This window comes from Poromitra crassiceps, assembly GCF_964638095.1.
Source record: "Poromitra crassiceps genome assembly, chromosome: 6".
Taxonomy (NCBI): domain Eukaryota; kingdom Metazoa; phylum Chordata; class Actinopteri; order Beryciformes; family Melamphaidae; genus Poromitra; species Poromitra crassiceps.
The window spans coordinates 37,071,787-37,095,693 of record NC_139627.1 but is presented as its reverse complement, the minus strand read 5'-3'; the positions used below and the strand labels follow the sequence as shown (position 1 = coordinate 37,095,693).

General features: G+C 45.8%; 1 protein-coding gene across 1 annotated transcript in view; it reads right to left on the bottom strand.

Annotated features, from left to right (window-relative positions):
- Nucleotides 1–2,146: 2,146 nt before the first annotated feature.
- The window catches only part of il1rapl1a (interleukin 1 receptor accessory protein-like 1a), a gene marked incomplete at both ends in the record, with an annotated part of 229,204 nt that continues 207,443 nt past the window's right edge, over nucleotides 2,147–23,907 (bottom strand). The window contains 6 exons of the mRNA XM_083639036.1: nucleotides 2,147–2,868; nucleotides 3,664–3,708; nucleotides 6,998–7,168; nucleotides 8,892–9,038; nucleotides 15,524–15,669; nucleotides 20,131–20,263. Of these exons, the coding sequence (XP_083495162.1) occupies nucleotides 2,147–2,868; nucleotides 3,664–3,708; nucleotides 6,998–7,168; nucleotides 8,892–9,038; nucleotides 15,524–15,669; nucleotides 20,131–20,263 (1,364 nt within the window). The remainder of the gene's footprint in view (nucleotides 2,869–3,663; nucleotides 3,709–6,997; nucleotides 7,169–8,891; nucleotides 9,039–15,523; nucleotides 15,670–20,130; nucleotides 20,264–23,907) is intronic.

The following is a 23,907-nucleotide window of genomic DNA, read 5'->3' as shown; positions in this document are numbered from 1 at the left end:
AGGTGGATAAGTAATAAGTTATATTACTGAATTACTGCTAAAAGTAATATATTACATGCAATATGTTACTTTTGTAATGAGTTACTGCCAACATTGAGTACTAGCATAATCTTGTAGAGTTATCCACTGAGCAACTGCCACTGGAGCAGTTGGGAATTAAATGCACAGCTTAGTTCTGTGGTGTTTAGGCTGGGGCATTTCAACAGAAGTTGTTGAGGGAGAGGAAAGCGCTTCCTTACTTCCCCCAGAGCCACATTCTGCAGCGGGACCAGTGATTCACACTGACAAGCTCGCTTTTTTATCCAGTAGTCTACTGTCATGCACCAAGAAGCCATGCAGAGCCATTAACATGCCATGATTCTGACTAATAATGTGGGATTTCAGGAGTGTGATCATCAGTACGTGTTTCAGGAGTGTGATCAGTACGTGTTTCAGGAGTGTGATCAGTGCATGAGGGGACATTATGAATTAGTGCCAATAAACGGTCAAACTGACAAGACATAAAGTAAACATCAAGAGGAGATCAATGTTTTTAATGTGCAGTGAGAAAGTAAGGGCAACTGATAATGATTGTGTTTCTATAAAGATAGACATTTCTTTCCAAGTGAAAATCGTGTTTATATATATTTATATAAATATCTATATTATATATAGAATACATATCTATTTGCTATGCATACTCAGAAATCACACCTTCAAATATAATTAAAAAAAGTCTTTCAAAACACAAATGTATTCTTCTCTTTTTCCTTAAACATGAACTATCCATATGAACCAAAGAAATGATCAGGCTGGGAATAATATTGTTTTATAAAAAACAAAACATTGAAAATGCATTTACTTTTGAATCTAGAACTGTAAAGGACATATTTTTTCATGTGGGACTCAAAATCCACCTTATTGTCTTAACAAACCAGGAACCACATTGCAAAGTAGTGTACAAAACCAGCATAACACTTATACACAACTCCCCTTTCCATGGAATATGAAATGCAAATAAGTATGACTTCTCAAGCAAACTCTTTTTTGTTATAAAAATATAATTCTTTTTAAAATAATCTACAGATTTCTTTTTAAGGTGAGGCATTTCACTATCACTCTAAAACAGCAAGGCTGTTGGTTTCAATACAAAATATGAAGCTTTAGAGAGAGAGCTCAGTCAGTCAGTCAGTCAGTCTGTCTTTCTGCTTGGAGAGGACTAGCACTGCCCCCCAACCACTCCTCCTCGCTCCCACAGGACAGTATATTGTTGCCAGCTCCTCCTTCTTTTTGCATATTCTATGATTTTTTTAAAGAGTGGTTTCTTTTAAACTAGATACACCTTATACAGGTAAACAAAAAGAAGTTTCAGCTCCTCAAAGCTCCTGAAATGTCCAGGCAATTCCAAAAGTGTTAAAAAAACGTTCTCTTAAACTACACAAGTCAAGGGGGAAAAAAAAAAAAGAAAGAGAAAAGAAAACACAATAGCGCAGGTACATGACATACTGGCGTCCCAAGTAAGCGCATTGAAATAAAGATAAAAACAAATAAAAAAGAGAAAACAAAAAATATACAACTCTGTGTGACAAGTTAAAGCAAAGTCCTACAGTAGAGAAGGCAACAAACATGATTGAATAAAAAAACAAACGAAAAAACAACAGAAAGACACTGATGCTACAAATAAATTTGAAATATATGTACAAGACCCTGTTTTCCTTTAGTTTGTATGTATGCATGATTGTGTGTGTCTGTGAGTGTGTGTTTGCGCGCGTGTGTGTGTTTGTGTGCATGTGCACAAATGCCATAGTGTGTGGGTTCTTTTATTTTTCTTGTCGAGTCCATCTCACGGTGGTTGATGAAACGGCGTGTTGTCAGTTTGATCGTAAATCTCCTGTCTACTTTCACGTACAAAACATCCCCTGTGACAGAGCAGTTGTCCACTTGCCAAAACAAGGGAACCACTGCCGGTGTCCAAAACCGCTTCTCCATCCTCGTCGCCAGTCAACAAGGGTTCACTCCCAACCAAAGTAATCCAAACCTCGGCCCACCATGATCGCAGCGAGGCCCGTGAGCGTGACACGTGTTCCTAAGAGCTGCACCCTTGGCCCAGCCTAACCTGGTCTGACCCTGTCTGATCTTCCTTCAGCCGGTGGTCAGTCTCTCCTCATTACCAGATGACACTGGAGATGCTGGTCTCCCTGGGCAGCAGAGGCAGCATGGCGTTGTTGGCGTGCGCCTCCTCCAGGCTGTGCTCGCGGCTCTTCCCCGGCGGCCTCTGTCCGTTCAGCAGTGTCAGCGGGATGTTGCAGTAGGTGTGCTGGTTGCCCAGAGAGGAGAGGGGGGGCAGGGTGCCTCCCGGGGGCATGTCGTACTCGTAGCTGCGGTAGTAGTGTTTCTGCCTCATGCTGGTGTGGTAGGTGTTGTGGAAGGTGGAGCGCAGCTCCGGGTGGGCGGTGGCCATGGCGGTGGAGGTGGCCGCCGCCATGGAGATGGCCGAGACGGTCTGCAGCTCTCCGAAGGGGCCCTGCTCGCTGACGTCCAGCGCCGCCTCGTGGCTCAGCATGCGCTCCGTGCGCCTGAAGGGCATCTCATACTGCAGCTGCTTCCAGAGCTTGGAGCTGAGCTTGTTGCTCTTGGGGCCGCGCCACTTGATGACCGTGAGGGTTTTGATGGTGTGCTTGAGAGCCTCCACCTCCTGGTAGTTCATGATGCCGCGCAGCTCGGCGCACTCGATCAGGATGACCTTGATCTCGCCGGTCACCAGCATGTTGCGCAGCCGCGTCTCCAACTCAAAGATGCTCCAGCCCCGCCGCACCACGTAGTTGGGCGTCATGACGATGATGAGGCGCTTGCTCTGGTCTACGCAGCGCGCAACGTCCTCGATGTAGGCTGGAGAACACAAGAGGTACAGAAAGAACAAGAAGGAAGGAGACTTAAGAGATGTGGAATAGTTCTGTGATCCATGCATGTTCTGAGTTGAAGAAATTATGTTATTTATATATTTTTATATTATATAATTTGTATGTATATATTATGTAATTTTATGAGAAACGGCATAACACTCAACAATGATGGATGGTCATATCAGACGCAAAACACAAGGCGATGACAGGTGACACACACTTGGCGAAACATGTACACAGGTGTAAGGTCATTACTGTCTACCTTGAAGGCCTTATTACAAACACTAGGCCTTGATGACAAACTGTGACTTTCTTGACATGCAAAGTTATGTTTTAAATTGACAAAATTAGCGTTGGCACCCCGTGGCACAATTCAAACGGGATCAAAAAAGTAACTTATTCTCCGTCCACCGCCATTGATATTTTTCGCAGAGCTGGTACAGGGAGAAAGCAGGAAGTGACGTTTCACTTTGGCTCTCTATAGTTTGCAGTTTGTAGTGTTTATGTATCCATGTATGTATGTGTGCAGATGCATACAAACGCATGGTGTGCGCTGTGTGCATGTGCAGTGTAAAGATTCCCTATTGAAATCAGTCCAGACTCACAGACACAAATGAAGCTTAGTGCTGCAGCACACATGGCTATGGATGGAAGATGATGATTGATAAAGCTGCACATTCTAGCATTAAGCTCAGTGGGTGTCTACTGAACCAGGGCCACTCTAAACCTCTCTGAATGACGGCAGCTGATACAAGAGAAAAGACTGCGGGAGAGAGAGTACCTCTAAGGAGTCTGCTGTCATCCTGGTAATGCTCATTGGTGAGACCTAAACATAAACATTTTAACATTCAAACTCAGGTCACAGGAAGAACACAGCACGCGCGTGCGCGCGCATACATGCGCATACACGCGCATACACACACACACACACACACACACACACACACACACACACACACACACACACACACACACACACACACACACACACACACACACACACACACAGCAAAATGTTCAACACAATCATGGGCCTGTCTTCCCTTAGGGCCTGATCAGACAGTGACCTGGCTTTTTCATTGTTGATTCGCTTACAGAGAGCAGGTTGCTGCCTCTTTTTTCATTACTAGGCAACCACCGAATCCCTGTGCTTAGCCTAAACCAATATTTAAACATCTATTTAAACGTTTAGCTAAACATTGATAATTTATCTAAACATCTGTGTAAAAAATGGACAGGCGGAAGGCACTTGACACTAGGCTCCATTCAGAAATCTGTCAATTTGACGTTTTCTTGATAATCGGCAAACGAAAACACCTGGCAGAACAAAACTGAACAACTTTCCTGAATCAAAATATCAACTTTTAGATTGGGTTCCCACTGGAGTTTGGTGGAAGAGGATAGGCAGATGACAGGTGAACACAAGTGAAGTCTAGACGTAATTTCAATCAGGAAGACAACTTAGCCCACACCCTGTTTCATTCATGCTTCTTCCTATCCAATCACAGTTATCCACGCTCTCCCACGCTGTCAATTGCCAATCGGTGCAAGCCATCTCCTTCCCTCGCTTTGCCGCTGAACCAGCAGCCTAAAAGGCAGGAAGTAACACAGGTGCACCATTAATTAGAGTTTCCAACTTCCAATCCATTTAGGTTTTCCAGTGCTGGGGTCCTAATTAATGAGTTGGTTGCACCTGTGTTTAACTCTGCCTTTTAGACGCAAAAGGGTGGCTGTGAAAAATACCCATCATCTAAAGTGGTTGAGAGTATATCAAGTTCATGTCTCTTGCTATGTGGTTTCGCTACTCAGCGATAATGTTGTCACTCTGTAGTTGCTGTCATTTCTGTGTACCAGTGTTTGGCCCCACCTGCTCCACGGGGGGAAGGGGGGGGGGGGGGGGATTTCTATTCTATGCATTCCTGCAGCCCTCCCCTCATCATCGTAAGAGGAGCGTCATCACGGAGCCACATGTCAAACTTTAATTTTGTTTGTTGTATATCAATAAATGTTATTTTGAACCCTTCCACTAGTGTCTCCTGATTGAAATGTAGTTCTAACGTAAGTTCAGTCAGGAAGACTATAATCTGCACTTTACAATTCACTTCTTATTTCTCCACCCTTTCAAATCTGCTCACATGCTTAAAATAGCCTGTCAACTTCCCGGCGTCAATTGAATAATCAGGTGTTTGCCTCCTGGTCTCATAACCAACAGCATAGCATCTCATCACCTCTCACCCCCACATGCCTCCATTGTAAGCCTATCACATTGATATTCACCCCCATTCTAAGCCAATCACATGGCTGTGTACTCTTTAAAATATGCTTATTTTTACCCCATTCAGCCCGCTCATACCTGTGCTGTCAGTCTCGCACCCTCCACCTCCCCTTCTCCACCCAGTCTTCGCAGACCCATCAGTCATCTGATTCATCAGTCTGAGGAGTCTCATCAGTCTCAGAAGGAGAGGCATCACCATCACCACCACCAGTATCTAGACTCTACAGGGGGATCTATCTGGCTGCTGCTCATGGCTGATGCAGCTCTATCTCAATATCTCCCTGTGGTGTCTAAGCGCCAAAGACTATTAACAATACCTCATTCTAATCATACTTTCTGTAATTCATCATTCATTCACTATTGTAATCAATATTATTTTATTCATTCTCTGGTATCTAGTCTCTCCTGATTGAAATGACGTTGGGCGTTTTCCGCTCCGAGTTGAAGGTTTTTCAACGAGGCGCTCAGCAATGCAAAACGCTTCACTCCCATTGAATGACAAAACGGCCTGTCAGATCGGGAGCTCACTCATCTTTTCCCCCCAGACGTCTCCCTGATTGGAAATAAGTCCACAGTGATTTAAATAAGTGAAATAAGTCCACAGTGATTTAAATAAGTGAAATAAGTCCACAGATTTAAATAAGTGAAATAAGTCCACAGTGATTTAAACAAGTGAAATAAGTCCACAGTGATTTAAATAAGTGAAATAAGTCCACAGTGATTTAAATAAGTGAAATAAGTCCACAGTGATTTAAATAAGTGAAATAAGTCCACAGTGATTTAAATAAGTGAAATAAGTCCACAGTGATTTAAACAAGTGAAATAAGTCCACAGTGATTTAAACAAGTGAAATAAGTCCACAGTGATTTAAATAAGTGAAATAAGTCCACAGTGATTTAAATAAGTGAAATAAGTCCACAGTGATTTCGGACGGCATTGATGCAGCAATGTTCTTGATTAAAGGAAGGAGGCCGCTCATCCAGCAAGGCTCAGAGGTGTGATGTTTAATTCTATCTGCAGTCTGGACCAACTAGGATGTGTTTGTGTTTTCTCTGTTCCACAACAAGCCTACAAACATCCAGCATCCGTACTAACTAGAGCGCACTCTGCACCACTGGCACAGACAGACTTCAAAGCAGAGTTAGCACACATGAGAATACGTTCGGACAGAATCTTCATGTATTTATTCATGCGTGGAGGAAAACTAGGGAGGATTAGAGTGTTGAATAGATCAGCTCCCCATTAGTATTCCCATATCTTTAGCACATGTGGTTAACATACTTCCCTGGGAGCAGCCTATGAGGAATACTTTGTCGGTATTTTGCTTGCAGCCAGAGGAGTTTGAGAGGATATGAGGAAGAACATTTTTTCTATATCACATACGGTAGTTAAACAAATATCGCTTTCCTTCCCCCCTATTGGGAAATGACAATGATCCATTCATCTCAGTGGGTCCCACTCACCTGTGAAAGCTTTGAGGAGACAATAAGTGTGGGTTTTAACAGTATTATGTATTATCTGGGAATGATCGACTTTACTTACAGAGCACTGAATGTTGAAACACGAGACAGCGACAGTGAACAACAACGCTGAACACAAACAACACACAGCAAGCTCCAACTATGACAGTGTAAGCAATGTGACAACCATGGCAGCAACTATAGGATGCAAGCAACTGTCAAATGCCCAGTAGGTGCACGTGTGCACGTGTGCACGTGTGCACGCACGCACGCACGCACGCACGCACGCACGCACGCACGCACGCACGCACGCACGCACGCACGCACGCACACACACACACACACACACACACACACACACACACACACACAGTGCTTACTTCCTGTGGGAATGAGGTCTCGATCTGGGATGAAGAGTTTGTAGCCGTAATGTTTCTCCAGGACATCAGGGAGGATCTCCAGGGCAAAGCGCTCCTCCTCCCTGGTCTCCTGATTCCACTGGTCAGGGTCCACTTTGGTGTAGGACAGGTACGCATCGTAGTCTTTATTATCTGTGAAACGCAGCAGGGAGAAACGGCAAAGCATCACTGGTGAACAATGTGCGCCAACTCATGGGATGTGGAGTCAGGAATGTGCAGCACAAAAGACACAATGACCCCCGACACCTCACCGCGCAATCCAAAGCTCAGATGTAATGCCAGCATTTCACGCTCCTTCTAAATCCAGTGTGTATGACTCACATATACAGAGACGTGCGTGAGGAATAAATCGGGATAGATGCAAAAATACCCCAAATCACGATTCATACAATCCTTGCGCCATCTCAAAATGATTTCCCAGAAGACAGTGGGGAGAACTGAAAAAGCAGAAAATAGACAAGGGGGAAAAAAGCAATACTGGTGAGGTGACAGCATTGTGTGCAGAGAGTCCTCCTAGTCATTATGCTCAGTTGAGGCTGGGGAATGTGGGTCAGCCGAGGGAAGCGGGTGGTTTCACCAGCTCTTTGAGGAGCGCACACAGCCTGGAAACGTGCTGGAGAGGCCTGGGCTGCCATCAACACCATTCCAACATCAAACAGCTTCCAATTAGTGACCGACGGAGCAAATGAACCACCCTGCAAACTCTGAAAATCAAAAAGCACTTGTATCGGTGGTCCCCCGATGGTCTGACTTAATCATGTGGAGGTTTGAGTCAACAGAACAGTCTATAATAGATCATTCATAATACTGTAGGAATAATTCAATGATTCAAAAAAGATGGCAAACAGAGGGATACTGGGTCTCAAACAGACAGATCCTAAACTGAGGCACATTGCAAACTGCATTCTAGAGAGAAAACAAAAAGTTGCTCTCCAATTTCAGCCGGTTTCCTCTCCTATCTGTCCTTCAGGGAGGCGGTTTGGAGGCGTCCCAGTCTCCCTGTCCCGCTATCTGGCCTTACACAGCAGAGGGTGGGCATCACTCCATGACATATTGAGACTGATCTCTTTTTAAATGGGCAACAAATTGAAAATCTGTCTCCTCTCTTCCCCATGCAGCCATTGCGTCAATGTACACACCAATCACGTGTGCGTGCACAGACATCCACACCAGAGTGCCAGTGTGTCTGTGCGTATGGGGGGAGAGAGAAGGAGAGGGGGAGAGAGAGAGACAGAGAGAGGGAGAGAGAAGGAGAGGGGGAGAGAGAGACAGAGAGAGGGAGAGAGAAGGAGAGGGGGAGGGAGAGAGGGAGGGAGGGAGGGAGAGAGAAGGTGAGGGGGAGGGAGAGAGCTGCTGTCACTGAAATAGGACTGGAGATGGCATCTGTGTCTGCCAGGGAGCCTGTTATGGATAGAAGCTGTGACAGAAGAACACACACACACACACACACACACACACACACACACACACACACACACTCACTCACACACACACACACACACACACACACACACACACACACACACACACACACACACACCACACGCACACACATGCGTGTGCACACACACACACACACACACACACACACACACACACACACACACACACACACACACACACACACACACTCACGAATGCATGCATGCACATAGGCATACATATAGACACGCACATACGCACATCCACACACTGTCATCTTGACGTTAGATTTGAGATAAGAAGCATAAACAGATTTGAACATAAGAACATGGGCGACATGAGACCAAGACAGTGGAGGGGATAAGGCTGCAAACAGAGACAAGAGTCAGAGTCAGAGAGCGGAGTCATTTGTGAAGCTTTGTGTGGTCCTTACCTCCATCCACGTCCTCGCTGCCAAACTGTCTCCTATAGAACAGCATCAGCTCAATCTTGTAGCATTTGTAGAGGGAGATGAGGAAGATGAGTAACAGCAGGATAGCTCCCAGTCCACCTGCCAGCTCCACTGTGTACATGAGCTCTGCTGCAAACAGAGACAAGAGTACAGGAGTAACCTTACATTGTGTATTTTTTCTCTCCTCAAAACAAAGTCATTGGGTGGGTAATTGGCTTATCAGTTATCACCAATCAGCAATCATTATCCGCTGCTGAGATTATAATTCTAATAACAATAATATTATGCAATGTTAATTCAGCTGAGACGGATTCAAGTCTGAGTCATATTCACTACGAGTCCAAGACGAAACCAAGACCGTCAAAAATGGTTCGCGAGTGTACTACTACAGCCCTGATGACTTGATTATGACACGATCATTTCTGGTAGCGGTCACCACACCAGGGTTGACTCAATGCAACACCCCCCCCCCCCCCCCCCCCCCCGACCACTTTCCTGTTACACTCACAGAGCAAGACACTATAGGCTCCATTAATATTTACTATAAAGGCTGGCCAATCATCCAAGGTTTCCAGTGCTCAGCTCAGGGCCAAAGCAGTATCAATCTCCAGGGGGCGAGAGACACCAGGTTCATAATGAGTTTGGGAAAAATGAGAGGGCGCAGCAGAGGGAGACACCGGGGGGGGGGTGGTTACGGCAACAACCCCACTCTGCACATTGGCTGTCCTCCATAGTGGAACCTCCAACAGTTTTGGACACGGATGGAGGCATTTTCAAGACGACAGACTTCAAATTACTCATCTCTCTAACCCCCCTCTCCATCACACCGCTCCCTCGCTCTTTGCTGACTCTTTTAGCCCTCTTGATCTTCCTCCCCTTCTCTCTCTCTCTCTCAATTAATTTCTCTTCTCTCTCCTCTCCGCCTCCTCTCCCGCTCCACAGAGGCCCAGCTCGGGGAGGGATGAGTTATGTTGTGTATTAAAGCAGCATTTACCTGGCTGGCTCAGCTAGAGCGGGCGCACCTTATATCTCTGTCACCGCGCACAGGAACACCCCATGGCTACCATGGCAACCACAATGCACCCTCTATAGGCTAATATCGCAGATTATACATACAGCAAACCTATCTCTGTTTATAAGTCATTCAGCCTAGTATGGAGTATTAAAACCACATTTTTATTGAAACAAGTGCAATATTTTTGCCAATGGGGCGATATAATTGTACTTGTTTCCAATGCAAACCAGCTTATTTCAAGAATTTCTGTTCTTAGTAGGATACACACTGTCACTTGTTTGAAGGGGGGGGGGGAAGGTAACACTGCATTGGAAAGAAGTGGAATTAGCTCATCCCATAGGCACCCCCCCCTTTTCATGACTTTGAAGACTAAATAACAAAGAGTAAAAGAGTAAAAGAGGCAAAGATAGAAGTTATTTAATTTGCTGCTTTAGCCCCCACAGACTCCCTGGATACAGCCAGCACTAGCATCAATGTTTCTCATATACATAAACTCCACAGACTCCCTGGATACAGCCAGCACTAGCATCAATGTTTCTCATATACATAAACTCCACAGACTCCCTGGATACAGCCAGCACTAGCATCAATGTTTCTCATATACATAAACTCCACAGACTCCCTGGATACAGCCAGCACTAGCATCAATGTTTCTCATATACATAAACACCCACAGACTCCCTGGATACAGCCAGCACTAGCATCAATGTTTCTCATATACATAAACACCCACAGACTCCCTGGATACAGCCAGCACTAGCATCAATGTTTCTCATATACATAAACACCCACAGACTCCCTGGATACAGCCAGCACTAGCATCAATGTTTCTCATATACATAAACACCCACAGACTCCCTGGATACAGCCAGCACTAGCATCAATGTTTCTCATATACATAAACACCCACAGACTCCCTGGATACAGCCAGCACTAGCATCAATGTTTCTCATATACATAAACTTACACTTTGTTTTAGCAACTTACTAATGATGCTGAAATGACACCCGCTGTTGTCTTGCCCCTTTTATATGTTATTTCCCGACCTCTCCATCTCTCCATTCATCCTCTCACTCCACACTAGTTTACTCCCCCCCTCCATCTCTCCATTCATCCTCTCACTCCACACTAGTTTACTCCCCCCTCCATCTCTCCATTCATCCTCTCACTCCACACTAGTTTACTCCCCCCCTCCATCTCTCCATTCATCCTCTCACTCCACACTAGTTTACTCCCCCCTCCATCTCTCCATTCATCCTCTCACTCCACACTAGTTTACTCCCCCCCTCCATCTCTCCATTCATCCTCTCACTCCACACTAGTTTGCTCCCCCCCTCCATCTCTCCATTCATCCTCTCACTCCACACTAGTTTACTCCCCCCTTCCATCTCTCCATTCATCCTCTCACTCCACACTAGTTTACTCCCCTCTCCATCTCTCCATTCATCCTCTCACTCCATTAGTTTACTCCCCCCTCCATCTCTCCATTCATCCTCTCACTCCACACTAGTTTACTCCCCCCCTCCATCTCTCCATTCATCCTCTCACTCCACACTAGTTTACTCCCCCCTCCATCTCTCCATTCATCCTCTCACTCCACACTAGTTTACTCCCCCCCTCCATCTCTCCATTCATCCTCTCACTCCACACTAGTTTACTCCCCCCCTCCATCTCTCCATTCATCCTCTCACTCCACACTAGTTTACTCCCCCTCTCCATCTCTCCATTCATCCTCTCACTCCACACTAGTTTACTCCCCCCCTCCATCTCTCCATTCATCCTCTCACTCCACACTAGTTTACTCCCCCTCTCCATCTCTCCATTCATCCTCTCACTCCACACTAGTTTACTCCCCCCCTCCATCTCTCCATTCATCCTCTCACTCCACACTAATTTACTCCCCCCCCTCCATCTCTCCATTCATCCTCTCACTCCACACTAGTTTACTCCCCCCTCCATCTCTCCATTCATCCTCTCACTCCACACTAGTTTACTCCCCCCCTCCATCCCTCCATTCATCCTCTCACTCCACACTAGTTTACTCCCCCCTCCATCTCTCCATTCATCCTCTCACTCCACACTAGTTTACTCCCCCCTCCATCTCTCCATTCATCCTCTCACTCCACACTAGTTTACTCCCCCCCTCCATCTCTCCATTCATCCTCTCACTCCACACTAGTTTACTCCCCCCTCCATCTCTCCATTCATCCTCTCACTCCACACTAGTTTACTCCCCTCTCCATCTCTCCATTCATCCTCTCACTCCACACTAGTTTACTCCCCTCTCCATCTCTCCATTCATCCTCTCACTCCACACTAGTTTACTCCCCCCTCCATCTCTCCATTCATCCTCTCACTCCACACTAGTTTACTCCCCCCCTCCATCTCTCCATTCATCCTCTCACTCCACACTAGTTTACTCCCCCCTCCATCTCTCCATTCATCCTCTCACTCCACACTAGTTTACTCCCCTCTCCATCTCTCCATTCATCCTCTCACTCCACACTAGTTTACTCCCCCCCTCCATCTCTCCATTCATCCTCTCACTCCACACTAGTTTACTCCCCCTCTCCATCTCTCCATTCATCCTCTCACTCCACACTAGTTTACTCCCCTCTCCATCTCTCCATTCATCCTCTCACTCCACACTAGTTTACTCCCCCCCTCCATCTCTCCATTCATCCTCTCACTCCACACTAGTTTACTCCCCCTCTCCATCTCTCCATTCATCCTCTCACTCCACACTAGTTTACTCCCCCCTCCATTTCCAGTTCTCTCCTTCTTCTCAGGTACATGTAGGAGGAAAGGCCCACAGAGACATTCGCAGCCCTGAAGTTGGCATTATGAGCGATGCATACTGGGAGGGGAAACATGAAATAAACATTTGAAATATATCTACAAGCAGCAGCTGTTAGTGGGGTCCAAGCCTATGGGGCAAATTATTTGACAGTAATAATATACGTTTTATTCATCATTATGGAAAAGATCAAAGAGCATGTTGGTAACAGTCCTGAAACTGCACTTGACATGTCGCCTGATTTGAAAAATTGCCAATATGCCCTGATGGTGGTGCTATTCAGTACTTTGGGGCACATTGCACGCAGGTAGCAGTTGACATACAGTATGTGTAAAATTTGGTGGCAATTAAGGGAACTTTGTAGGATAAAAAATAAATTAAAGAATGTTTAGGATTAGGAATTATGCTTCACTTCCTGTTTGTACATGTTCACCATCAACTTAATTTGTGCAGCAGCATGGACAGTTTGGATTTTCAAAACTGCATAATATCCAGAATCTTAGTTCGTCTATATCCTACATGCAAAATTTGGTTTAGTATAATAGTGAAAAATAGGCTCATGACTAAAATGAAAACCAACATGATTTATGTTGAGCATTTTCTTTAATTCTAGACATTCACAACGTGAAGTTACTCATTATAGCATCATCATCAGTGCCTGCGTAGTGTAGGAGACATGTTATAGCATCATCATCAGTGCCTGCGTAGTGTAGGAGATATGTTATAGCATCATCATCAGTGCCTGCGTAGTGTGGGAGATATGTTATAGCATCATCATCAGTGCCTGAGTAGTGTGGGAGACATGTTATAGCATCATCATCAGTGCCTGCGTAGTGTGGGAGATATGTTATAGCATCATCATCAGTGCCTGCGTAGTGTGGGAGATATGTTATAGCATCATCATCAGTGTCTGCGTAGTGTGGGAGATATGTTATAGCATCATCATCAGTGCCTGAGTAGTGTGGGAGACATGTTATAGCATCATCATCAGTGCCTGCGTAGTGTGGGAGATATGTTATAGCATCATCATCAGTGCCTGCGTAGTGTGGGAGATATGTTATAGCATCATCATCAGTGTCTGCGTAGTGTGGGAGATATGTTATAGCATCATCATCAGTGCCTGAGTAGTGTAGGAGACATGTTATAGCATCATCATCAGTGCCTGCGTAGTGTAGGAGACATGTTATAGCATCATCATCAGTGCCTGAGTAGTGTAGGAGACATGTTATAGCATCATCATCAGTGCCTGCGTAGTGTAGGAGACATGTTATAGCATCATCATCAGTGCCTGAGTAGTGTGGGAGACATGTTATAGCATCATCATCAGTGCCTGAGTAGTGTAGGAGACATGTTATAGCATCATCATCAGTGCCTGAGTAGTGTAGGAGACATGTTATAGCATCATCATCAGTGCCTGCGTAGTGTAGGAGACATGTTATAGCATCATCATCAGTGCCTGCGTAGTGTGGGAGATATGTTATAGCATCATCATCAGTGCCTGCATAGTGTGGGAGATATGTTATAGCATCATCATCAGTGCCTGAGTAGTGTAGGAGACATGTTATAGCATCATCATCAGTGCCTGCGTAGTGTAGGAGACATGTTATAGCATCATCATCAGTGCCTGAGTAGTGTGGGAGACATGTTATAGCATCATCATCAGTGCCTGAGTAGTGTGGGAGACATGTTATAGCATCACCATCAGTGCCTGTGTAGTGTGGGAGATATGTTATAGCATCATCATCAGTGCCTGCGTAGTGTGGGAGACATGTTATAGCATCATCATCAGTGCCTGTTTAGTGTAGGAGACATGTTATAGCATCATCATCAGTGCCTGCGTAGTGTAGGAGACATGTTATAGCATCATCATCAGTGCCTGAGTAGTGTGGGAGACATGTTATAGCATCATCATCAGTGCCTGAGTAGTGTGGGAGACATGTTATAGCATCATCATCAGTGCCTGTGTAGTGTGGGAGATATGAAACCTATCCACAAAATGTGGTTGCTATAAGACTTAGCATCTCTGAGGATTGAGTGTTTTAGGGCAGAAATAAGTCATCTTCTTTTACAGACGTCAACCCCTACTAATGAGAGCCAGAACTAAAAAGATTGGAAATATTTCTTAATCACAGTGAGTTGGTGTCCCTCCCCTTGGAAATGCTGCTTCCACAGAGGGAACAAAATAGAACTGGAAAGTCTACAAAGAAAACTCAAACAGAATTGGGCTGTCTACAAAAGGCGTTGACAGAGGCAGAGTTAAAAGTGGGGAGAGAGACAGATAGAGACTTACTATGTAAATGTATGCCAAACTTACTGGCCTGTTGGGAAAAGGCGAGGACCAATTTGCTGTTTAAACAGCCATCAAATTACCTCGCTTTGCTAAGTGACAGCCACTGCATGAAGCGCGCCTCAGACAAGTCATGCTAGAGAGCCAAAATGGCTATGCAGCTGCTGGGGCGCATGTAGGAAGAAACAGCATCAATGAAGCAGGCATAAACACAGACTGCTATGGTGGTAAACACCACACACAAGGATGGTGTCAAGAGGGGTGGAGGTAGAGAGGGGGGAAAAAGGATCAGAAAGGAAGAATAAATCTGTGGTGCTGAGGAGAGGGCTCTATATGTTCTCAGCCTTCTTAGGAAGAGGGCTTATGGAGGAAGGTATACGGGGCACACGTGCAGTAAGTAAGACTTTACCCAGTTTAGAGGACACTCCCCGAGTCTGAAGCGCCTTTTATGAAATGGAAGTGTTTGTAGTGTCAGTGTGTGCACTGACTGCACGCTAACGTTAAAGAGCCCTTACCCCGTCTGAAGAGCTGGATGGTGGCTTGGCGACGCCCAATGGCGTTCTCCACATAACAGGAATAATTTCCCAGGTCCCCCTCCTCCACTGAGTCGATCCTCAAGGAAATGGCCACTTCCTGCTCGCCAAGGTGCTCCTTGACAACCCTGCAAGACAAAAGAAGAAGAAGAAAAAAAACAATCAGCAACACTGCACTTACTGACAGCATGAGGGTTGTTTCAGCCAGTCTTCAGGTGAGATGGGATAGCAGCAGTGTGTGTGAGTCTTTGATGATTGGCCTTTAAAAGATGTGGTCCATGGAGTAATCACAGTGTCCCAATCCACTAGGCCAGGGTTTAGTGATCAAATCCTCAGTACAACAAGACTCTATCTGTCTATGTGGGTGAAGCCCTGTGTGCTACTGTAAGTACTTTACGGTATGTTAATTTCTTCCTCTGCACTCCAAACATATATGAGCAATGAAAATCAATAAGGGCTCTTCTTCCGAGTTGCGGGGGGGGGGGTTGGAATCAAATAATGGCGACGAGAAGAAAATCTTTTTATAGCGGCTGCCATGGTAACGGGGCGAAGGAGAGAAAGTAATATTCCATAAAGTAAATGAGTGTCCCCCCCGCTGGGCTGGTTGAGCCTGATGGAGGCGGCAACGGGGAGATAATGTTCCCTCATACCTTACACACACTACTACTTAGCCCACTTATACACCACCCTCAGCACACCACCCTCAGCACAGCAGAAGAGAGCCAGGGGGAAATGCAGCCATGGTTGCCACCATCACCATCAACACCACCACATATACACGCTCCACCTGCAATATAACTTGTGGATCCAGGATAGGGACTGTTCAGTCATCAAAGAACTCACCGTTAAGAAGTGGACGTCGTCCTCAGATTTCAATGGACAACCAAAGCGAGTGTGTGTTTGCATGCATGTATCATCTATGTGTTCATAGGGGTAACGTGTGAGTCAAGCAGAGAGAATAGGAAAGTGTCTGTGTGTGTTTGACTGTGTATGGGGATAATGACTGCTCTCAGGCATTTCTCTTCTCTCACCTTCAAGCCAATATAAACTGCACATAAGGACAGATTGTTGGAGAGATTTGTCATCAGTAATTGAAAGTGTTTCCTGGGCTTTGTGTAAAGAGGCTGAGGCAGTAGTGATGGTATTTGTAGTTTCTGTTGAGTTTCTTGTGAGATGAAGGGGCGGGGGGCTGCCAGAAGGAGGCACAGGAACGATTCGTCTCTCCGGGGAGCGCTGGGCACTTTGAAGCCTCCCGTTTCACGTTATCGCGCAATATCAGCCAACCCAACTTGCTGCCACACAACTAGACAGCCGCTAGATGGAAAAGGGCGGTCGCTCAGCCTCAAACGGAGATGATGAGGATAACAACTGATGGAGAACTGAATGGCCGACCATAACAGGCACAAATATATCTGGGCTGGAGAGAAGGGGAAACAAGTTGATTGAAGCATCCCAGACGGGGTATAGCTGCATCACTTGTGGCCTCCTTATCTGAAGGAGATGTAGCTTAAGTGTTACAGTAGGATTCTATGTAACAAACTCTGTAAAACCCTTTCTACTAAATACTAATCTCCATTTGGCTTTTGGGTGATTTGCTTTATCGATACAGAGACACCCCACAGTAAATTGTTGAGTAAATTGTGCTACTGTAGTATCCCCAAACTATAGAGACAGTCGGCATGTGTGGGAACGCCCACAAAATGTTATACGGCTGGCGCACGAGTGGGGTAAAACCGCCCATATATCTCAATGGGCTGACTCACCAAAGGACGGTGCTGCGGCTCTAAACTACAGGTTTGGGGGTTCTAGAGCAGAACAAAAGACGTCTGCTCAGATGTGCGTTTACTGCGGTGGTTAAATCCCCGATCGTGTCTGCCTGGGCTGGGCTAGCAGCTAAATTCTAACTTTGCTGAATGGATAGAACGGGGGATTTACCCCACCCTGACCACGCCCCCAGCCAAGCTGAGCCAGCTATCCCAGCGTCTATGACGAGACATCGCCTCAGCCTATGGCTGCAGGCACTTTTACTTTTCAATATCCTCTCACTTTCTCATTAGCAAATCCACTGCGTTTGCTCATTTAGTGATTGTGATAGTGAATTTCCAACTTATTCACTCCTTTTACTCTTTCAATTCAACGTCCACCTGCAACCCACCAACTGAACTGGATCAATACAATATCGACTACCTCCTTTATTATGCTGAGCCAGATTTGTTTTGCTAATTTATTAATCTCTGTGCGCTATGCTAATGTCCACTCATCCGTGCTATGATAACAACAATAGCCTTGTCGTGGGCCTGCGCAAATGAGAATTTATGGGCCCCTGTTACCATAGAAATGAACTCGTCCAAATCAATAGGCTGAGAGTTGGGTAAATAGACGTCTGCAGGAAATTCTGAGATCAAATTATATGCGTGCTCTCCGCTAGGCTGAAGTTTGGCTGCTGATGCATTAGTAATAAAGCAGGCATGAAGAAGAGAGTGGAGCCCAGGTCCACTGTATCATCTAAATGGGAGATAGCTCGGCTACGGGGCGAGCAGAGATATGTTCATGTTTAGTCTCTCCTCTCTGTATCTCCGCACGGTTCCCCCTCTTTGTCCAAACCCTTTCCACGGCTGTCTTGATGGGAGTAAAAGCGAGGCATTGGCTCGATCAGCGCGGGCCTCGGCTAACGGCATCCAGAATAAAGAATGCATCAAATGTATTATTGATCCGCTGTATGAAATATGGGTATGAATAATTGAACAGATAACCCCCCTCAGCTGATGAGTGGGGGAATCCTAGCGTAGGTGAGTGATGGAGGAGGAGAGACAGGGGGAGAGAGGAGAGCCGTGGTGAAAGTGAGATGTGTTCCTGTGGCATGTTCATGTGTCACAGATGTGTCTTCTTTACTTTCCTCAGTGACTCCCTCCCTATCTCTTCTTCCTTATCTTTCCTCTTCCGCCCGTCATGCCCTCGCTCCCCTGTTTCAGCTATCTCTCCTTTCCCCTGTAGCCTCCTCATCGCCCTGCCCCTCCTCCCCCGCTCCCCGCGGCCCATCTGCATGCTTCTATAGGCGGTTGCTGCGAGGGCGATAGCGGTGGCGTCGGCGGCAGTGTGAAAAATGGCGGTTGTTAACCATCTGACAGGGCTGTCTCCCCAGAGTTGCAGTCTCTCCAAACAGCGTCTGGCCCCTAATGGCAAACGTGCACATGGACCGGGGGCTTGCTTAAATGTGTTACACCAGAGGGAGGGAGAGACATGGAAATGGACTTGTTTTAAATGTCTTAGAGCCCTGAGAAGGAGGCTTATGGACCCACTTTTAGACCACTTCTATGCCACTTGGAATGATTGTATGTACAGCAGTTGTAGAGGGGACATTATAAAATGGCTCTCTCAAATCAAGCAATCTGATTGGTTCACAGCCATTGTATAATTCCAGTAACCGAGTTCAATAACCCATGGCCATGGGTTATTGGTTGCCATGGCAACTCTCTTACTAAGAGAGTAATAATAAGGCTTACCTCAAATGACAACGTAGAAAAAAAAATGGCGGAGACAGCTGTCAGATCCTTGTGAATCGATCTTCGCTTATAACTTTACTAATACTTCGCAGAAAATGATGTTTTGTACAAGAATAGATGCGGGCTAATGTCTTCTTTGCAAAAGAAAGGCTGTTAACTCCGCATTTAACCCCGCATTTAACCCCGTAACGTTAGTTGGTGTCGGGCAAGCCCTGAGAATGCAACGCTGCGCTCGAGCTGCCTGGGTTTCCAGAAAGCTCTCAGCCAAGCGCCAGGATTGGCCAATGTCGACTTCAGTCTCCAGAACGATCCAATCAAATCACCCGCATGTCTATCTTCTTGCTAGAGGTCCCGCCTTACAGTAGTGTTTCAACTGACTCTCAGAATACCATGCCAGTCGGACTTATAGTGTTATTATTATTATATTATTATACTTGGAACCCTTTTATAAAAGCAATATAGCACTCGAGCAGCGTGTGTTGTGGAATATATCCCCCTGCTCAGTTGTTATCCCACTCGGCCTGCGGCCTCATGGGATAACAACTGATCAGGGGGATATATTCACCACAACACACTTGCTCTCGTGATATATTGCTTAAATATAAGGGGAGAGCATAGCAAAAGTGAGTACATCCATTCCGAGCACAAAAGGTTAGGAAAGAGACATCTTCAAACTGGACATGGGCTTGTTTACACTGATTTTTAGAATGAGCGGAAATGAGGAGGAACCAACAAATCAGGTGTGTTTGATGCAGCAGATAGATGGTATGTTAGAGAGTAGCCATAAAGGATGGCTGGTGTTTAGAGCAACACCATTTACTTTAACTATCAAACTGGACCGGGCAGCCATGACAGTTTGGAGAATAGTTGATCAAAGCCCACGACTGACAGCGTTGCATCACACTGGAGTAGGAATGAGGCCCTATTGGTTCTTGCAACGCCATGTCTTAGTGGACATGAAAAGTGTATTCTTCATCATTTTAATGGCCTTTATATACAGTATACAGTAAGTATAAAGTAATATAAAATTGTGCATGATAACTCAAACTGTCATCTGCAACTAAATCCATTTAATCTGTTACTTACCTGATGTCACTCTCATGGACTCTCTCTTCATCCAGGTCCTCGATGAACTTCTCCCCCTTCATCCAGTAGGCGAGTGGGCTGGCGTCTCCACTGTAGCCAAAAAACGCCCTGCAGGTCAGGTTCAAAGCAGCTCCTGCAGAGACAGAAAATGACAAGCTGTCATTCTCAATAGTTCAGCTGGCTTGTAAAGGCGCACGCCTGAAAAACGGTGGTATTATATCATATCAGTGCCTTGGGACAACAACAGAAACACTTCAAATCATTTAGTTGGTGACAACTAGTTTTGTGTATTTACAATTATTTATTTATTTTTTTGTGGGAAGCTTTTCCTTGCCTTCTGCATTCTCACCAGACTGAGGGGAAGCTAACATGCTAAAGGACTTTCACACCTACATAGAGTGGAGGAGGGAGACCTGGGAAACACATTTTTAGATTTCCCCATGTCACTAGAACACAAAACAAAGCATATATGCTGCTCCGAAAGCAAATAAACAGAAATGAACACAGGGGGGCACCCAAGAGCTTCCTAAAACTCCCCTGGAGATCAGGTATCCATGAGAGAGAAGGAGGTGAGGGGAAGCGAGAGGAGGTTCACATTAATGGCATTATTTCCCTTAGAACTGTGGCTGTGTATGAAGGAAGGTCAGGAGTCAACAACAGCAGTTTGCTGAGAGCGGATATGTGGGAGACGAAAGTCACATCATCTTTTCAGGTAATGCTGACTGAATTGCCAGTGGGGTGTTTGTTCAGTGATGATCTGTTTGGTTCAACAGCAGAGGCGTTGTTGGTGTTCAGTAACAGTGAAGTAGTGATATTTCGCAGTTTCACTAAAAAGGAGCGGTACCATTCAGCTTAATATGAGCAAAGTGTTATTTTGCTATTCAAGGCATGTTATGAATTCAAAGCCATTGATGGGCTCGAGATAGGAATAATGGAAATCTTTGTTACATGACTTCACCACATCAGCACTGGTGTGAGCCAATTAGAGACGGCATAAAGAGGCCCCTCCCACCTCCCATGTGAGTGCACTGCAAAGTAGCTCCAGTAATAGTATGCATGAAGACGGCACACTCGACATATACTATACACATGTTTACTTTGCCTTCCTCTGAAGTGGCATTCTCGGAAGGCCTGCAGTGCAGCAATCACATGCTGTCGCCTCACGGTGAACCACACAGCAACACGTAAACAACACGGAGATGACAGAGGCACATCATGCAGTACACTACATATACTCCTCTCTGGAGAGGCAGTGTTGTGTCTGGCTCCTGGGCATGTCCTCTCTGGAGAGGCAGTGTTGTGTCTGGCTCCTGGGCATGTGGGTTTGTAAGGCCTGGGAGAGAGGCATCATGGGGGTAGGGATGAGGGAGAGGCTTTCCCCGCCAATGTCACAGCAAGGATTATGAGGAAGAGTGTGAGGTCAACTCAGGGGGCAGGCTTTCTTGGTCAGATTGAGGCCAAAGCGGAAGTACTAAAAGCTGCAGTTCCTCGAATGGCCACATGAGGCTGGCTGCAAAAGCGAGTCAGCCCCTACCCCTATAGAGAGCTGCAGAAACGAGTCCGGAAATCATCGACGCTAACAGTCCTGGTTCTTCACTGTTTTCGCCTATGGGAGTTTTGAATGGGTTTTTGGCGCGATGCTTCTAATAATCTCTCTGGGCAACGCTGGCTTAATCAAACGCGAACCAGTGTTTAGTAATATCATCTTCACACACGAGGACCACTTTTACGAGTTTTGAAGCTTTTACGTGCCGTTAAAAGGGCGGCTAGCTAGCAAACGGCTAAATGAGACTACACTAGTGAGTCGATGGGGATATATACGTCAATAACGTCACCACTTCAAAGGACGAACATGGAAATTCTCTTTCCCTCACCTGGTTCAGCCCCGTTCAGCCCGGGGTAATCAGTGCACACATCAACAACAGTCCAGGTTGAGTGCTGACGTGACGTGGAAGCCTATGCGACAGTGTGTAGTTCTGGATTAGCTTAGCTCGAGCTTTTTACTTCTAGGGCTCGCATTTACGCTACAAAACTCATGAAAGTGGTCCTCATGTGTGAAGATTATCCGACGGAACTCTGGTTCGCGTTTGATTAATCTTGCGTTGCCTAGAGACCGTATTTGAAGCATCGCGGCAAAAACCCATTCAAAAATCCCATAGACAGAAACAGTGAAGAACCAGGAAGTCCGGGACTTCCGCGTTCTGACTACAAAAATACGTCATCCCTGCGGCTCTCTATTCCACCCCCCATGTTAAAATGCCCGACTTTACAGCATAAAGAAACATGTTTACAGCCTGGTTTTGGTCTGTATAGAGACACTGCGGAGCACGTCATCATTCAGAAACCACACCCAAAACGGGGGAAAACACAAACTCCCGTCCAATCCTGGCGTTCTCCTATGTCGCGTGCATGGTCGGGTGTTGGACAAAAAGATCGTATATACGGAAGATGAACACTCCAACTTACTTCATTGACAGCAAGATCCACATTTTTCTTCTCGCCAATTCTCAATGGCTTCCTTGTTTTCCTCTGGAGTACAAAAAAACTTTAACTGGCGATTTTTTACATTTGTTAGCTGCGCAGCCCAACACACAACAGCTTTTAGCTATGTTTAATTCAAGGAAAATGACGCTGGTGTGTGGAAATGAACTGAGCTTTTCCCCCGTGATGGGCGTGGCCTATTTCATGCAGTGTCTCTATAGCTAATTTCACCTTTCAACTGTATGGGGGGGGGGATTTTTTAAATACATAGAGCTGTAGCTCTGTGGGAAACCCCTGGTCTCGCACTGTCGCGGGAGCTGTGTGTGAACCAAGACTAGAGCCAGAGGCTTCAAAACGGGAGATCACAAATCAATGGGTGACATCACACTCTGTCCATCTTTATACAGTCTATGCTATGGGGAATGGATTCATTAATCTTGCTGTATGGCTGCTTGGCATGTTACAGCACCACGGACAGCTCCCTGCAGCCCCGTGTGGAGAATGACAGGAAAGCAGTTTAATAAAGGGATGTTCTCTGGACCTTATTCTCAAATGCTCTGACCTTGACCAGTGGCACACATGTAAAGGGGGTCTCCAGAACACAGCTGACAGACAGGGTTACTTTTGAAATTCTGTCTGCTCTTGAACTCGGGACATGTATGTATCCTACCTCGCAACCCGGACAGACCTTCAAAAGATTTGGGTAGGTGACCCTCAGCACAGAAGACGTTTTAAGACACACATGCAAGGATGAACCGAGAGCACCATCTGTGAGGAGTGGCTGACATTTCCAAAGTTCAACAGCCACTTGCAGCTTGGTATTTGTGCACATCCACGCTCTATAAAGGCAACATGCTGTACCTACAAAACAGGAGGCTCCTGTAATCACACATAGACACACACACGCACACACGCACGCACGCACGCACGCACGCACGCACGCACGCACGCACACACACACACACACACACACACACACACACACACACACACACACACACACACACACACACACACACACACACACACACACCTCTGTGTGCATGTGTATTATGTTGTGAGCCAGAATTTCGAGCATTTCTCCTATTTAATCAACATAATCAATAATAATTCACTCTCAAGATGAAATTAAATAAAGACAAAGACTATTCGTGTGGGTTGCTAAGGGTTACCAGCAGCCCTGAGAATAATGATGCTGTCACGATTTGACAGCAGGAGAGAACAGTGGGTGCTTCCCATTTTATTGTGAGAGTTGTTCACCTCATTGTTCCAATCCCAGCTAATAGCGTCTCTTCC